Genomic DNA, 12,500 nt, shown 5'->3' on the forward strand with positions numbered 1-12,500 from the left:
ACAAAAGAAAAAGACCATCGTTAACAATGTCGCACGCTGAAGTAGAATTCGCTGCCCGTGGTTTCCCAACATTACCTGTTGATTTGGACGAAGACTTCGCAGCACGGGTGCCCATGTTACGCACGCACTCTCTCAGCGCCAGAAGGAACTCGTACGTGCTTCACAAAATCAGCGTTGATATCGAACCCCAAATTTACAGTGGGGCACTCTCCCAGGCGTTGTCCTGGTCAGCCGAAAACATATTAGCAGAGAGAAGCTCGCTCGAGAGGAAGGACGACACTCCGCCGTCTCCATCTCCCATCTCCAGTCGAGACGGTAGTACCGAGACCACTGCATCTCCCCCGGAGAAATGGGAGGTCGCGGGACCCACTCCGGTCGCGCGGGCACCGAACTCAGACTCAGAAAACGAAGCGGTGAAGAGCCCGCCAGTTCCCCGTCGGGTGGTGGAGAGCAAGTGGGAGCTGGACGAAAAAGAGGACATGGAGACCAAAGCCGTGGCCACCTCACCCGATGGACGCTACCTGAAATTCAACATCGAGATCGGCAGGGGTTCGTTCAAGACGGTCTACAAGGGACTGGACACAGAAACGACGGTGGAGGTGGCGTGGTGCGAACTGCAGGTACGGCAACATTTTTTTTATGTAGTTGATTTAAATTATTACATGTGCGAAACTGATTCAACTTGCATATATACATCGCAAAGACACTACTGATATGTAAAAGGCACGACTTTTTGTGAATTACACAAAGCGCATACTAAAGCCGTGATCATAATTCTAGCAATGCTTTTTGAAATGTTTCCTAAAATGCATTGATTGAAAATAGTTTATTTACAAGTCTGTGAGCGCGCGTGCGTGTGTGTGTATGTGTGCGTGCTCTTGGGAGAAAGGAAATAGAATTATGAATGGCCTTGACACGGTGCGTTGTTCGCTGTCATGAACGTCTAAATCACACACTCACTCCATGCTCAGACAGACGGGAGTTTCAGCAGGTGGTCTCTCACACACAGACACACGCAAACTGCATGTCCCATATGACTGTGGCGAAGTCCTTCAGAAACCACCTCTTAACCCACGTCTCAGGTTGACCTTGAGTACAGAGAAGATGTATAGCTAGTGATATGATCCTCACGCACACACACACACACACACACCTTCATACCTAAACCTCACACGCTACTCTCGTATTGACACTAGCCCCCATCCTTACACGCATGGGTATAAAGCAGCACATTCACGTGAGGGGAGTTCAGGACCGATGTATGTGTTTCCACATGGAATCTTGGCAGTTTCCCCAAAGAATATGAGGCTTGAGCTGAAGCTGTTGCAAACGAGATCTAAAGCAAGTGTGTGATAGCAGCCTCTGAACACACACAAACACACACACACACACACACACACACACACACACACACACAACACACACACACACACACCAAACACACACATACACACGCTAGATCTTGCTCTGAAACCTGCGCTCACCTTGGCTGAGTTGTGTAAACTTGGGGATTAGATCAGTTAAGTGAAGTGGATTCCCTGCCCTGTTGTCTCACCCTTCACCTAACCCCACCACCCATCACCCTCCCTACATCCCTCTCTCTCTCTATCTCCTTCTCATTCCTCTCTCTCTTTCTTTCTTTCTCTCTTTCTTTCTTTCTCGCTCCTCTTTTCTGTTTTCTATCCTGTTCCCCTCCCTCCCTCTCTTTATTTTTCCTACCCCCCTCCCTCTCTTTCTATCCCTCTCTCTCTGTCTACCTCTTCCCCTCTCTCTCCCCCTCTCTCTCTCTCTCTCCCTTCCCCTCCCCCCTCTCTCCCTCTCTCTCTCTTTCTATCCCTCTCTCTCTGTCTACCTCTTCCCCTCTCTCTCCCCCTCTCTCTCTCTCTCTCCCTTCCCCTCCCCCCTCTCTCTCTTTCTATCCCTCTCTCTCTGTCTACCTCTTCCCCTCTCTCTCCCCCTCTCTCTCTCTCTCTCTCCCTTCCCCTCCCCCCTCTCTCCCTCTCTATCTCCATCTCTCTCTCTCTCTCTCTCTCTATCTGTCTCTAGCAGTCTGTCGTGTAGGGAGTCTTAACTGAGAGCTTAAGTAGAGTCTGCCAGGCTGTCGGTGGCGGCTGCTGTTGGGCCTGTGAGGGTCAGGGGCCTCTCGCTTACGCACACGCCAGACCTGCTGCACTTTGACTGGCGAGTGTCAGGGGTCACAGGTCAAAGAGGATGATCGTGTGGGTGCACATATGTGCATTAGTGTGTTTTCTTTATGGACATCATGGTTAATAATCCACATGTAGGGGAAGCACTACACACACACACACGCACACACACACACACACACACACACACACGCGCACACGCGCACACGCACACACGCACACGCACACGCACACACACACACACACACACACACACACGCACACACACACACTACCTGCAGGTCTAAGTTTGTTTACAATGAAGAAATGTTTGGGGCGACGATGATTCCCCTAGCAGTGTGTTATTTTCGCTAAGGAGCAGCACAGTTTCTGCTGGTGATTTTAGCATTTTTGTCTGCCATTCTCCTCCCTTTGGGGTCACATGGTACAAAATGATTGACAGGCAGAGACTTGTCTATTGAAAGTTCCTTGTTGGTTAATACAGTTGGAGTGTGTTAAGGCTTTTGTTGTTGACTACTGAACTCTCAGGAGTCAAGAGACCTTTTTTGCCTTTTTTATTCGTTAAATCGTCCTGAGAGTGTTTGCGTTTTTTGGCTGTAGGGCCCAAAGTCGGACGTTCCCACCTGACCCAGGCGTCAGTCAGGTCCCCAGCAGATGTGTTAGACGAGCCTCCCCACCCTCCACCCCCCCCCCCCCGCTGACCTCTCTAAAAACAGAGCATCGACACATGCTAACGCCGCTAATCTGCTTAGCTGCAAGGCACCTAGCTCCGGCCAGCTCCGGCTCTCACCTGGGGTGGTAGGGTGCCCGATTTGTGCCCGCTCCTGCCCAGACTTGGCGTCTCTGTGGGTAAAGCCATGTGGTCCTGTGCCAGTATTGGCAAAGGAGTTTGAATTAGAGCTGCTATTCTGGATGTCTTAATCCTCCTTCCCAGAACTCCACCTGTAAGTGCAGTGATATAGTTCTCCAGAGTATGAGGCCTATTCCTACGCAGTGATATAGTTCTCTATCTGTAAGGCCTATTCCTACGCAGTGATATAGTTCTCCATGTGTAAGGTCTATTCCTACGCAGGGATATAGTTCTCCATCTGTAAGGCCTATTCCTACGCAGTGATATAGTTCTCCATCTGTAAGGCCTATTCCTACGCAGTGATATAGTTCTCCATCTGTAAGGCCTATTCCTACGCAGTGATATAGTTCTCCATCTGTAAGGCCTATTCCTACGCAGTGATATAGTTCTCCATCTGTAAGGCCTATTCCTACGCAGTGATATAGTTCTCCATCTGTAAGGCCTATTCCTACGCAGTGATATAGTTCTCCATCTGTAAGGCCTATTCCTACGCAGTGATATAGTTCTCCACCTGTAAGGCCTATTCCTACGCAGTGATATAGTTCTCCATCTGTAAGGCCTATTCCTACGCAGTGATATAGTTCTCCACCTGTAAGGCCTATTCCTACGCAGTGATATAGTTCTCCAGAGTGTAAGCTGAAAGCACAGGAACAATGAAAAAAGGTTGGCCATGTATGAGACAGAACTCCATGTGTGTCCTGCCTAAAGAAGCACAGAACTGACCAAGTTTGACACAGCAGACAGACAGTCATATTTGAGAGGCTTTGAAAGCCGCAGTACAGCCTCCCTAGCTGCCCGGTTTTGGTCGCCGGCCGAGTGAAGGTCGTCTGAAGGTTACGGGGCCGCCTAAGCAAACTTAAAGGTCAGTGGACGACTTCCTGACTTTCAAAACAAGTCTTGAGCAGTGCTGGTGGCAGCCATGACAGTGGGGTAATCTTCTCTAACGGGATTGTGGGAAGATGACATCAGCACGATTGTGAGCCAAACACACACACACACACCCACACACACCCACACACACACACACACACACACACACACACACACACACACACACACACACACACACACACACACACACACACACACACACACACACACACAGCAGGCTGTCTATTGAGCCTCTGTGTCATCAGCGTGAGAGAGAGAGAGGCACACACACACACACACGTACAGAGGAACAGAAAGAGTGAGAAAGAGAGAGACACACACATCACTTAATTACTTTATTGGAAGATTCATTTCTGCTGGTGATCGTCAGGGAGACTGAGTTAGAGAATGAGGACGAGAGAGAAAGAGCTGGGGATCGGGGTGTAGAGAGACTTTTGTTGCCATCTGCTTCTACATTATGTATACGGTCTGCTTGGCCAATATGGCGTCTGTACAGTCGTGGCAATGAGGACTATTTTAATTTTAATTTCAATTGAGAGTAAGAGAGAAATAGGGATAGAGAGCACAAGAAAGAAAGAAAGAAAGAGAGAGAGAGAGAGAGAGAGAGAGAGGGAGAGAGAGAGAAGAGGGAGAGGGGGGGGAGGCCAGGTATTTTAATCAGTGAGATTTCTCCACTCCTCCTCCACTCCAAGTCACCTGAGGAGAGAGGGCTCTGGCATCAGCTCAAGCCATGCCAGTCAGGTGGCAGGTACCCACAGGGGTGCCACAAGGACAGTCCCTCGCTCACTCTCCTCTCTCCTCTCCTCTCCTCTCCTCTCCTCTCCTCTCTCCTCTTCCCATCTATCCTCCTCTCCTCTCCTCTCTCCTCTCCCCATCTATCCTCCTCTCCTCTCTCCATCTATCCTCCTCTCCTCTCCTCTCCTCTCCTCTCTCTCTCTCTCCCCATCTATCCTCCTCTCCTCTCTCCTCTCTCCTCTCTCCTCTCCCCATCTATCCTCCTCTCCTCTCCTCTCTCCTCTCTCCTCTCTCCTCTGCTCCACTCGCAGCTGGCCTCTCCTCTCTCCTCTCACCTCTCCCCATCTATCCTCCTCTCCTCTCCTCTCCTCTCCTCTCTCCATATCTATCCTCCTCTCCTCTCTCATCACTTGTCCTTTTCTCTTCCCTTCTCTTTGAAGATGTGTAGGTCAAAAAAATCTAACTTTTTTGTTCAATGACGAGGGCGTGACAGTCCTACCCTCCAGTTTATAAATCAAGTAATCTAGATCTAATCTAATCTAATCTACTGTCGTCGAAGCATGTGTATTTGCACAAGGGCAGTCGGTTCTCGACATGTTTTCTCTTGATAGCGCTATGATTGCCCCGGGCGCCGGCAGCTTCTATGAAAGTGAATAAATACCCTCCTGTCACCCAGCTCCATACCCCCCCCCCCCCCCAGCTCCACACCCCCTCCTGTGGCGAATGCCAATTTCAGCAGAGCCTCTGGGGGAGGAGGAGAGCCACACAGTTATGTAACCCAGACAACTGATAGATCTGAGCCCAATCTGAGCCTAATCTGAGCTAGATCTGAGCCAAACCTGAGCCAAATCGGAGCCAGAACAGTCCCACTTTTAAAGTTGCTATCCGCAATTCGGTTTGCAAAAGGTTATTGAACAGCCAATCAAATTACACCCCTCCCTTCCGTGCTCCTGAAGCACTGTGTTGATTGTCTGGAATTGTTTATGGCTCAGTCCGATCCACTTTGTTTCCCACGTACAGAGCCAGGCCTGTGTGCAATCACCAGAGCTTTTGTTTTTGAGCGCAAACAGTAGGGGATGAGGAACATGCACGGAAAGGCCTCGTGCATGTACATGAACATGCATGTAAAGGGGGCGACAGTGGTACCGTGGTAGAGAAGTCGTTTAGTAATCAGAAGGTTGCTAGTTCGATTCCCTGTCGAAGCGTCCTTGAGCAAGACACTGAACCCCTAATTGCTCCTGATGTGCAGTGTGCCATCAGTGTAAATGTAAAAAATGTGTATACATTGTTAGTCGCACATATGTAAGTCGCTTTGGATAAAAGCGTCTGCTAAATGACTGAATGTAAAATGCATGTACATGAACACGCATGGAAAGGCCTCGTGTTCTAAGTGATCACTGATTGCTGGGCTGAACAGTGGTTATGGGGGTGTGTTCGCGCGCATGTGAGTGAGTGTGTGTGTGTGTGTGTGTGTGTGTGTGTCTGTGTGTCTGTGTGTATGTGTGCATGTGCGTGTGTGCGGGTGGTGGCTGTATGATGGCTGTTTGTTTCCCACACGAGTCAGTATTGTTCTGCAGTGTCGTGAGTGAGGACGTCTAATTGGCCTGCCTGATCATGTCAACACCCCAGAGCTAGCTGCACCTGTGCTGCTACTGTGTCTGTCTGCAGACCTGTTTACACCAACTGTTAGCCTTTGATGTGCTAAGTGCAGCAGTACTTTTCCAATGGCCCTATACTTCTGTGTGTGTGTGTGTGTGTGTGGTGTGTGGGTGGGTGGAGGGAGGGGGGAGTTGGTGGATGGGTAGATGTGGGTCTATGCACGAGTTTGGCCAAGTGTGTGTGTGTGTGTGTGTGTGTGTGTGTGTGTGTGTGTGTGTGTGTGTGTGTGTGTGTGTGTGTGTGTGTGTGTGCAGCATTGGTGAGTTCCCTGTCTTTTGGGTCCTTGTCACCTGTATACAGCAATGTTCTCTCAGGAATGTATTTGGTGTGTGTGTGTGTGTGTGTGTGTGTGTGTGTGTGTGTGTGTGTGTGTGCATGTGTGGGTGTGTACACGCATGTTCTTTCAGACCTGGTGTTTGGTGTTGGTGGGTCCGAGGGTTGTTTGTGGACATTCTCCCCTGTAAAGTTCAGGGCAGTAGCAGAAACACACACACACACACACACACACACACACACACACACACACTCACAGATCTCTGCCCAGTACCTTCCTGTGGAATTTTCCACTCTGTTGCCCTGTAGTCCCCTTTACACCACCGACACATGCTGGACTCTCTGTGCTTTGGAGGTGCACCTTGTGGCAGGGGGGGCTGGTGGGGCACTGTTATGTTGTTGTCATTTTAGTTGTTGTCGTTGTTATTGTTATTGTTGGTGTTTGAGTTGTTTTGGGTGTTTTTGTAAGGCAGCTACTTGGCGAGCTGTCCCTGTATCCCCTGTCCTCCCGTTCATGGTAAAATCATGAGGCGGCTGCCAGCGGTGTCTGGTTCCTCCTTAAAGCCTTAAGCAGAGATCACTCAGGCTCATGTTAATTAACAGTGCTGAGAGAGGGAGTGAGATAGGGGGAGAGAGAGGGGGAGAGAGATGGAGAGGGAGGGAGAGAGAGAGGGAGGGAGATAAAGGACAAGGACGTGTCCCCCCTCTGTCTGCTTCGTAAGTTGTCGCATCTAGATCTTAGTTAGCTAATTTCCGGAAATCAAGACCTGGGGAATTAAATCCCAAAGAAGCAAACGGATCCTCAAGCCTCACCTCACCTTGATCCAGATCCTCAAGCCTCACCTCACCTTGATCCAGATCCTCAAGCCACCTCACCTTGATCCAGATCCTCAAGCTGCTCCCCTGCTGGTCACTATGATGGCAAACATGGATTGTGTTAAGAGGTTAATTTGTCGTCTTTGCCTTTAGGAAGTGCAAAACAAAGTGCTTATTTTCATCAGATATATCATATTTTCATTATATTTATATCATATTTTCATCGTGGACATATAAACTATAGAAATGTATAAATGTATACTATTACAGAAGTCTAGTGATGGGATGAGACTGAGAAATGATAGTCAGAAACATGAAACAACACAAACCATCAGTATGCTCGTCGATAAGAGTCCTTTGCTTCCCGCTGCTGAAGGACTAACGGAGCTTCACACGCCTTAAGCTTGCCGTTCGTATAATTAGTGTTTCGGCCCTCCAGTGGTGATGAGATGTTGCCAGTTTGATGTTGACGCCAGAGGGCATTTCTTACCATTTAACACATACTAAGACATTCTGGTGCAGCCGCCGCCTGCCTAAGGCAAGTTAGCATTCATATAAACACTGCCGTGTGTGTGTGTGTGTGTGTGTGTGTTCACGTGTGTGTGTGTGGTGTGTGTGTATGTGTGTGTGTGTTTTAATGACACTTGGAAGTGTGTTCCTTATTAGCTTCTGCAGCGCAGTGAGCAACATAAGAAAGCGATTGCGCATTCAGTGAGGCACAAACGCTTTATTGTTCCTACCCTACCCCGACGCCTAACGCACTCTCTGTGTGTGTTTACACCCTCACACACACACACACACACACCCTCACCGTCTGACGACACAGGCCGCAGTTTACACCCTCACCGTCTGACGACACAGGCCGCAGTTTACACCCTCACCGTCTGACGACCCAGGCCGCAGTTTACACCCTCACCGTCTGACGACCCAGGCCGCAGTTTACACCCTCACCGTCTGACGACACAGGCCGCAGTTGCCCCAGCGTGACGTGCATTGGGTGCCAGTTACACTCTGTTCTCCAGCCGGTGTGGTGGGCAGTGCAGATGTTTATTCTCTCTCTCTACGTGTTGTTTATCGTTTCCCCATGAGGCGTCGTGCTATTGGATGCAACATGGCAGCTTTACTGTAAGCGCCAAGACCAGGGTTACAGCTGATGAGAAGACACAGGGTCAAATTCCACCCGCTTGCCTCTTACTATAGAACAACAGGGTTAGTCCACTATTGGGATCACCAAGTGTACACATTGTAAACGTATTCTATAGAACAACAGGGTTAACTCACTATTGGGTTCCCCAAGTGTACACATTGTGAACTTATTCTATAGAACAACAGGGTTAACTCACTATTGGGATCACCAAGTGTACACATTGTGAACTTATTCTATAGAACGACAGGGTTAGCCCACTCTTGGGGTTCCTAGGGTAGACACAGTGATGCCGGAGAGCTTCACTGTGCTGGCAGTGATAAACTACCACAGCAGAAGATACAGATCAGAGCTCAGAGCAGTCTCTCAGCAGCGCCTCCAAACGCCACTTTATTGATGTTGTTAAATGAACCCAACAGAAGATAGGAATCGCTCTTCAAGCTGCTCTCTCCTCTCTACCCCCCAAGTTTATTTTTTCTCTCCTCCAGCTGAACCAGGGGTTTGTTTCTGCCTCTCACTACAAGCAAACTCACCGCACCGCACCGCCGTCCGAGATTACAAAGCTCACCGCTCTGTTTGTCTGCTCTGGGTTGCCGTAAGCTGTGAGGGGCCTGCTGGTCTGTGTTGATAAACCCTTGCCCTTGCGTCGAGGCCCCCCTCGAGGCTATACCAGCCATGCATTTAGATTGAGAGTGAGGGTACACCACGTTCCGTAACGTAACTAGGGTTTAAGTATAGCGTAATTGCCATGACTACGCTAAGTAGGAAGGTTTACTGATCTTCCTGCAATTAGAGCCACATATGCCCTCCCGCTCAGAATGGCAAATATTTTTGAGGGGAAAAAAAATCTTTTTTCCTTTTTCTCCCCTCCCCTGTTCACCTCCCTTTCTGCTGCTCTGTCTCTCTTTCTCTCACTTCCTTTGGTGTACAGGTTATTTATGCACAGTGTTATTTAAGGTCCTCATATCAGTTTTTGCCATTGCCAACATATACATACATGCCCACACAGCTACACACACACACACGCACGCACACACACACACAACACACACACACACACGCACACACAAACACACACATGCACACACACACACACGCACACACAAGCACAAACAAACACACGCACGCACACACACACAGCCACACACACACACACACACACGCACGCACGTGCATGCAAGCACGTAAGGAAGCATGCACGCACTTACAAACATACACACGCGCACACACGCACACACACACACACACACGTGAGCCTACCCCTGTTGTACTAAATGGACTCTTATCAGCAGCTGCCTGATGGACCTACTTTTCTTTTCAGAGGAAAAGAGATTTGTCTGTGTGTGTGTGTGTGTGTGTGTGTGTGTGTGTTGCTGACGGAAGGGAGAGGGGTCTCACCCTCACCCACCCCCGAAACCTAAGGTGTTGTTTGTACTGCTGTGTGTGTGTGTGTGTGTGTGTGTGTGTGTGTGTGTGTGTGTGTGTGTGTACTGCTGTGTTTGTGTGTCTGCGCTGATGCCTTCTGTCATAAGCAGATTATAAAGCATTTTGCAATACCATGGATGCACACCACCTCTCCCAGTGTGGCGTTGGTGTGTGTCGAGTCACAAAGTATATGGTGACCTCACCAAAGCACTGTCATCTGATAAACAGACCCAACTGAATGTTCACTGACAACACAGGGTTACAGAATGATCCATGCGCTGAAGATGGAGTTTATAAATGGGATGTCTTTGTTATTAATTGTACATTATTCCATAGCATGGAAAATTACACATAAAACATCTCAGATTACTGGTAATTAAATCGAATTGGATTTGATCTCAGACTTAGGGTTTCCTGTATGTGGCATCCCCTGCTGGATAATTGTTACGGTAACCATAACCACTACTGTTCTATTATGGGATGCATGACAGATTGTGGAATAGAGCCAGCTGTAAAGAATGCCCCCCAATGTCAACAGCTGCTGTTATGAGAGGTCTCCATATCTGTTATCAGTGTCTTCCATGTTTTCCGGAAGAAGACATGACACTGGCATGTCAAACTGGATCTTAAATGGAGGTGACATATTGGAAATTGAAATGGAAATTAGAATGACAATTCTCTTGGCATTACTCTACTGTCAAACTGGCTCCAGAACGTTCTAGAAGTTGTGCAATGGAATCCTTTCTTTTTAAAAATCTAGTTTGAGAAAAAAAAAACACGTGGCAGAGAAATAACAAGATGCAATGAATAGAATGGAATAACAAGTTTGTAAAGCAGGAACATATGTATAAATACACATATATTAAATTGAAATTAAACTAAAACTAGAACAGGAATGTTGTTAAGTGAACATTAATCCCTGCTCTGTATCATAGCTGAAATGTCTGACATGTTTCTGGCTGTGTGGCTGCTGTGTGTGTGTGTGTTCAGTCAGGCCTCCTGGTGTGTGGGTGGCAGTGTGTGTGTGTGTGTGTGTGTGTGTGTGTGTGTGTGTGTGTGTGTGTGTATTCAGTCAGGCCTCCTGGTGAGTGGGTGTGTGTGTGTGCGTGTGTGTGTGTGTGTGTGTGTTCAGTCAGGCCTCCTGATGAGTGGGTGGCAGTGGGTGTGTGTGTGTGTTCAGTCAGGCCTCCTGGTGAGTGTGTGTGTCTGTGTGTGTGTGTGTGTGTGTGTGTGTGTGTGTGTGTGTGTGTGTGTGTGTGTGTGTGTCTGTGTGTGTGTGTGTGTGTGTGTGTGTGTGTCTGTGTCTGTGTCTGTGTCTGTGTCTGTGTCTGTGTGTGTGTGTCTGTGTGTGTGTGTGTGTGTGTGTGTTCAGTCAGGCCTCCTGGTGAGTGTGTGTGTGTGTGTGTGTGTGAGTCGGGCCAAGGGGGAAGGGAAGAGTAGATGAGGGAATGGAAGAGGAAAGCTAAACTAATGTAGGGAGATTATCTGTGTGCCTCTAATCAAAGGTTTGGGACTGTGCTTCTCCTGTGGAGATCTGCTCAACCTGGGGGGAGAAAGAGAGATGGATAGAGAGAGAAAGAGAGATGGATAGAGAAAGAGAGAGAGACAGAGAGAGAGAGAGAGAGAGAGAGATGGTAGAGAGAGACCTGGGTGATGGTAATGAAGAGAAACATTAAAGGAAGGAGAGAGCTAAAGAAAGACAGATAGAATATGACTAAAGAAAGAGAGAGAGAGAGAGAGAGAATAGGACTAAAGAAAGAGAAAGAGAGAGAGAGAGAGAGAGAGAGAATAAGGGAAAAGGAATTCCATCGAATCCTCCGAGGCTGTGTGGAGCAGCGCCTTGTCTCCGTGAGCAGGCTATTATAATATCAGACAATTAGACCAATATACAGTTACCCACATTTGAGCTTAGCGCTGGCAGGAGATATTCCCTGAGTCGTCTTTATGACCGTACAAATGCCCAGCCCCAGGGCAATCAAAAAAACCACACGCACCAGCGCCAAATAGAACACTGAGAAATAAAGTCAATTTTTCCCCTCTTATTAAATATTTCATTTAGATGAATGAGCCTATTGATATTTCAACTCCTTGCATTCATCGGCAGAGCACTGTGTCTGTGATTATACTATTCTCTTACACTTGCTATTCTTATACTCTTCTAACACTCATCATAAGAACTTGATACATTATGTCCATTGTGTTCCCATGACGATTACAGCTGGGTGCTGATTGTAGCTGTTGACAGGAGAGTTAAAATGGCTGGAGTTTGAAGGCTTTCTAGGACACACCTAGGAACAACTGAGAATAATGTTGGGAATAATTCACAAGTCTGTTAACCCACATATGGAGATGATGTTTGTCCTGAGTGCTGTCTATCGGCCATCTTACCTAGGAGTTTTATCCGTGTGTTTATATCGTGGCCTTTCATCCAGGAGGTTTTTATTAGGCCTCAAACGTCTCAATCCAACTCCTCACACCCCATAAAGATCTCTGCGGCGGCCGTACGTGCTTCTCTGGAGACCGCAGGCGCTCTCTCGGACGCTGAGGGGGACATGGTTGT

General features: G+C 48.2%; 1 protein-coding gene across 3 annotated transcripts in view; it reads left to right on the forward strand.

The window, feature by feature from the left end:
- Nucleotides 1-12,500, forward strand: part of wnk4a (WNK lysine deficient protein kinase 4a) — a 60,402-nt gene that overhangs the window by 508 nt on the left and 47,394 nt on the right. For all 3 annotated transcript variants that reach the window (XM_042703150.1, XM_031560953.2, XM_031560954.2), the window contains one exon: nt 1-620. This exon is cut by the window's left edge. In XM_042703150.1, coding sequence (XP_042559084.1) covers nt 27-620 — 594 coding nt within the window. In that variant the 5' untranslated portion in view covers nt 1-26. The remainder of the gene's footprint in view (nt 621-12,500) is intronic.

The sequence above is a fragment of the Clupea harengus genome, chromosome 23 (genome assembly GCF_900700415.2).
Source record: "Clupea harengus chromosome 23, Ch_v2.0.2, whole genome shotgun sequence".
Taxonomy (NCBI): Eukaryota; Metazoa; Chordata; class Actinopteri; order Clupeiformes; family Clupeidae; genus Clupea; species Clupea harengus.